At 53.3% G+C, this 5,521-nt stretch overlaps 1 protein-coding gene across 1 annotated transcript in view; it reads right to left on the bottom strand.

Moving 5' to 3' along the window:
* Rptor (regulatory associated protein of MTOR complex 1) overlaps nucleotides 1-5,521 on the bottom strand; it is a 299,725-nt gene that overhangs the window by 3,216 nt on the left and 290,988 nt on the right. The window contains exons 29-33 of the mRNA XM_021175441.2: nucleotides 4,146-4,252; nucleotides 2,419-2,546; nucleotides 1,794-1,880; nucleotides 783-899; nucleotides 253-382 (exon numbers count right to left, since the gene is read on the bottom strand). Of these exons, the coding sequence (XP_021031100.1) occupies nucleotides 253-382; nucleotides 783-899; nucleotides 1,794-1,880; nucleotides 2,419-2,546; nucleotides 4,146-4,252 (569 nt within the window). The remainder of the gene's footprint in view (nucleotides 1-252; nucleotides 383-782; nucleotides 900-1,793; nucleotides 1,881-2,418; nucleotides 2,547-4,145; nucleotides 4,253-5,521) is intronic.

Here is a 5,521-nt window from a genome sequence, read left to right as displayed (position 1 = left end):
ACACTGCAGAAGAGGGAGTCAGATCTCATTACGGATGGTTGTGAGCCACCATGTGGTTGCTGGGAATTGAACTCAGGACCTCTGGAAGAGCAGTCAGTGTTCTTAACCACTGAGCCATCTCTCCAGCCCAGTTCTTTATATTCTTAGAGTAAGGGAGGAGGAGGAGGCCAGGCTTGCCGGGTTACTTTTCTCTTTGCTGCACCCCACCAACCCTTCTGCCCTTCCCAGAAACCCAGGAGTGAAGGTACAGACCCAGTGTGGGTGGAAAGCCAGGCAGCTGATGGCCCCAACTCGCTGGCCCATGAAGCCATCATAGTATTTGATGTTGTTGATCAGTTCTCCATTTCCGTTGTAGATGGCTGTGAACTGGTTCATGGAGCCACTGTGGCAGGGAGGGAAAGACGGTCAGGATATTAGTTTCTGTCTCCCGGTGGTGCAAGAGAAAGACAGTCCAAGGGGCAGGCTGAGAGTTATAGCAAGTGGGGCCACAGGCTAGGAGGTCCATCTCGGTGTCACCCTGAGGCAGGAAGTGGCTGCGCATCTGTTACTGTCACGAAGAACCAGGCCTGTCCCCAGAGATGCCAGGGGGCAGGTCTTTGTTCTCAAAGCTGGATAAGGCAGGGGAGACATCTTTTGCTTTTATTTCATGGTAGTACAGTTACACCCTCTAAACTGTTCTTTCAAAGGTCCTGTGGAGGACAGAGACAAAGGCTGTGCACTCTGAAAGGGCCTTCTGCTTAGAAACAGGGGGCTGCATGGAGGGAGGCAGGCAGGGTACCTACCAGGCGATCAGGTTTGCCTGGGGGTGGATGTCCAGGGCTGTCAGCCCCTTCACAATCTGCATTACATTCACAGACTCGGGCATCCGAGGGTCGAAGAAGCGCACATCTCCATTGACACTGTGAGAAAGGACCAGGGTGATGCTTGCTGGTGGCAACCTTAGGGATACTATCTGGAGCCCTGAGAGGGAGGGACCTGGCTCTGAAGGATGGCATAACTGGCCATGAGAAGTTTCAATGCCCACTTGCACATGCTGGTAAGCCCAAAGCCATGTAGACTCCCAGGACCCCTCCAAGTCAGGTGGAGCCCAGATCCCCACATCGTACCACCCCACTGGTCTTGGCAGCCAGGGTTCCCATCAAGCTGGCCCTCTGAAGCCAGGAAAGGCTAGGATTGACTAAAGGGGATAACATGCTCACACAAAGGGGGACACAGCAGGGTCAGAGAAAAGATTACAAGAAAGGCCAGGAACAGAGTTCTCAGAGGCAGAAGATGGCTGGGGGGTCCCACGGGGGCCAGGTCGCCTCGCCTATGCTTATAGCCTTCTGCTTCAATGTCCACTCCAAGAATTATGCTTTGCTTTATGCCACAGACAAGGGGGGAAGGACATCTCTCTGAAGAAGTGGTGGCTTTGTGACAGTGAATTATGCTTTGCTGTCTCTTTAACAGCAGATAAAGATACGCTGCTTTCAGCACAGTATTTACTGAGCAGCACAGGCTGGCTGGCACCGAGGTGGCCTGCTAGGGATGTGCCACCCACCTGGTGCATTCTGCTTTGCTGCTCCTGTGAGGGACATGCCTATCTGTGCATCTCCTCCTTCAGCCCAGCCCACCTGCCACCTCCACCCCCCAACACTTGCTCTGCCCTCTGACCTTTCAGGCCAGTCACAGGGCAGTCAGTTACTGCCCTGAAATGCCAACAGTCCCTAGCTATTTAAACACCAAGGACATATTTAAATGGAGGAAGAATAATGTTTTCACAGCAAATGTCTCATGCATATTTTGCTCCTTACCTCACACTCACGATGTGGCCCTCAGGGTGCTTCTGCAGGTAGGCTTTTACCACCCATGCTGTGTGCTCTCGGTAAGTCATGACCCGGCTAAGGAGGAAGGTGTAGTCAGGACTGGCCCAGCCCAGTTCCTCACCCCCACTGCTCTGCAGGAGGGAACTGTAGGTAGGGCTAGGAGGAGTGGGCTGAACTGGAGCTGGCAGCCCTGCCCTTGGGTGGAGCCTCAAGAGGACACCCAGAAGGAGGAGGCACTAGCGAGGCTGTCCTAGGCCACCCCCTCATTTCTCTCTCCTCTGTTTACCCAGTTAGGGTCTTGAAGCCTGGGTGCCATTTTGAGATGAGGAAGACCTGGTCCTGCCTTAGTTGGCAGTTTAGTGAGAAGGTCACTGTTTCTGTCTGTGGGGTCAACTTGAAGCAGCCAGACAGTGAAAGGTGAAGGTTGACCCCACTGAGCCTTCTCTCTAGCCCAGGATGCCATCTTCTTGTCTGGTATCAGAGGTCCACTGTGCACTGCTGAAGACACTTCATGCTCACGGAGCAATCTGGACTTATTACTGGCAGTGGGGTGGCCTCTGCCATCTGGAAGGTGCTTGAATAGTGCTAAGGAGAGGGGAGATGTGACAGTTACCATTCACTGAGTGCCATCCTCCTGTCGTAGACACGGATCGAGCCATCACCCAGGCCAGCCACAATGAGCGAACGGTGCGAATCACAAGACAGACTTGTCACACAGCTGTCAGCCCCCGTGGGGATGTCCTAAGCCCAAAGAGAGAGCAGTGAGGAGCCTCGAGCTGGCTGCAGTGTGTTCTGTGGAGATATCCTCTTCTCTCTCAGGCTGAGAAACTGGTCTCCACCTGCAAGGCTCTCACAGGCCAGAGGAACTGGGCCAAGGGTAGTGCAGGGCTCGCAGGGTGCCAATCATGCCCTGATCTGCAATCTGCGTGAGTTTCTGCCCTGAGCCTGGGCCTACCAGGCAGGTGGAGCAGAGCCTGAGCCTGGGCCTGGGCACAGCCTGGAAGGCAACTGTGGGGATGCCTGGTGCTCAGTGCCAATTAAACTTCCCAGCAATCTCTCCCTTTCCTGAAAAGAAAGGCGAAGCACATTTTGGCAGGGAGGGAGCCTCGTTAGCTCTCTCCTCAAACCCCTAATTAGCCAGGGAAGAGCTGAGGGAAGGCTTCTCTGCTCCCCACGGTGGCCATAAATACTGCAGAAGGGCAAGGGGTGATGAATGGAAACAAGAAGGAATGGGAGCTGAAAATGGGCCTCAGAGGGAAAAATGCTTTCTAATCAGATGGGGTGAGCCTGAGAGGAACCCGTGGGCTGGGGAGGGCTGTGAGTCGGGGGGGGGGGGTTGTGACGGAGCCCCACTCCTGCCTTTGCAGCTGACATGATGACACCCAAGGAGGCCCTGTACCTGCAGGAGCCCCACAGGGTCCCTGGCAGCACCCTCAGGAGTAGGAACAATCCGGCTCTCTCTCCCCACAGGGACAGGGACCCTGACAGCCAGGGCTTAACTGTGGTGGTAGCATGGGGCTTGAGGATACATGGAAGCTTCCAGCGGGGGCCTTGACAGCTCTTGTCACTCCTGCCCCAACCCTTCTACCCCTCTGTTCTGTGACATAGCCATGATTTGTCAGGCAGGGCAGGTTGGGGAGTGCCTAGTATATGTTCTGTGTGTCTTTGGGCACCAGGAAGACAGATATCCCTCAGCTATCTGTGTGTTGTTCTTACAGTATCTGTGATTTCTGCCTTGGACCTGAAGGAGGTAGGTGCAATTGGACTCTGACAAGGAAGCCCAAGTATCTGAAGCAAAACCAATACAATCTATTAAAATGGAAAATTTGAAGCTGGACTGGTCTACAAGGTTAAGATTATGTCTCAAAAACAACAAACAATCTTGAAAATAAAACATGGTTTAAGTAAGGGGCTGAATTCCAGCTCAGGGGCAGCGTGGGGAGGTGCTTAGCATACACAGGGCCCTGTCTTCTATGTGCAGCATCACAGGGTAAGAAGAGAGACGCAGATGTCAAACAGTTAACGGTTCTCATGTAAGATACTTCATCCTACGGGTTTCTGATATTCCCTAATCTACATAGAGAAAACAATATTTGGAAAAAACTTGGGTTAGCATAACCTTAATTATTGCTGTAATGTAGGGTCAAAGTGCCACAATCAGTGTGTACCCAGGAATAATTAGCTTTTCACCTGGCAGCAAGATGCCCCCCCTGTGCCTCCCCACACAGATAATGGACGGCAGCCGCTGACTCATGAGGATGGGGTCTATTAGGTGAGTGGGAGCATGCAGTTGGAGGCGTGATGAAGCGTGGGGTCTCTGTAGGGGCCTGGAGTGGTTACCTGCACCTTTGTCTCCCGGTCAGTATCCCAGATTCTGACAATGCGCACGTCCCCTGAGCTCATGAGAAGGCCAGTTTCTTGTTCCCAGTCTACCACCATCCCAGCTCCTGGGGAAACAGTGGCGTCACTATGTCAAACAATGGCTCAGGTGAGATAGGGCTGTACTGGGCATCCCCTCACTCATGTACGGCTGGGTTACTTCAACAATGCTCCAATGAGCTCTGTGCTCTCCCAGAACCTTATACACTCCACCCACCCATGACAGTGAATCACAGGACAACAGGGTCTTGGAATCTCTGTCCACCAAAAACATCCTCTGTAACTCTGAGACATAAAGAGCAGGTCACCTTTCAGTGGCCTCTGGCCACGTCAGACCACCAAGGTCCTAGTTCTCTTCGACAAAGCGGGGGTTCTGTATAGGTCACGGCCCGCCTGGATGCTCTAACACAGTGTAAGATGCTGAAGAGAGAGTGTCCTGAGTACCCAGACGGAGATGAGCAGGTAAGCACAACAGAACCAAGCTCTTGGCTAGGTGCAACAGCATGTGCTATCATCCCAGCTACTGGGGCAGGAAGATGGCCAGTGGGCAACTTGGCTCAGCTCTCAGGAATTCTCAAAAGGCCATTCTGTTCACATGGGCGTGTACCTCCATCAGAGCCAAGAGTCTGTAAAGCAAGCTCTGTACACAAGGCACACTTGCAGTGGCTGGCAACAAGACACTAATGCTCCGTTGTCCTCTGTGTTACCTATGGGGGTACATTCGGAAGCCATGGGGCAGGAGCTGGTCTGTGTGCACACACGGGCTTTCCTCATCCCTGGTCCTCAGTTATGCAGGAGGCATGTACCCAGTGTGACTGAGGGCCAGGCACGGGGGCAGTTCCCGAGCATTCCTGGAAAAGCTGACACTATGTGTGGACCCTTGGGGCTCCACTCACTCCTCACTTCAGTCGCCCTGACTTCCACAAGGAAGCCACAAGCCACTTAGGTTTCTCTCCTCATAGCTCTGGTGGTCATGGGTCCCTCCGGCCCAGACAGGTGTTGAGTGTGGCAAGACTCCACTACCCACAGCAGATCACTACTCAGTGGTCCTGGGAAAGAACACAGCTGGCAAAGAGGGAGGACGCCATGCCATCCTGCTCGCACTAGCCAGCAGAGTCAGCCTGCTGGCACTAGCCAGCAGAAGCGCTTTTCCAAGCCACATCTAACCACCTACAGTGCTGCTCGTGACTTGGCCAAACCGAGAGCACAGCATGGCAGAGCACTGGGATCCTTGAGGGTTACCTATTCTTTTTTTTTTTTTTTTTTTTTTTTGGTTTTTCGAGACAGGGTTTCTCTGTGTAGCCCTGGCTGTCCTGGAACTCACTTTGTAGACCAGG

Source organism: Mus caroli, chromosome 11 (genome assembly GCF_900094665.2).
Source record: "Mus caroli chromosome 11, CAROLI_EIJ_v1.1, whole genome shotgun sequence".
NCBI lineage: Eukaryota > Metazoa > Chordata > Mammalia > Rodentia > Muridae > Mus > Mus caroli.
This window is presented reverse-complemented; position numbering and strand designations above follow the sequence as displayed.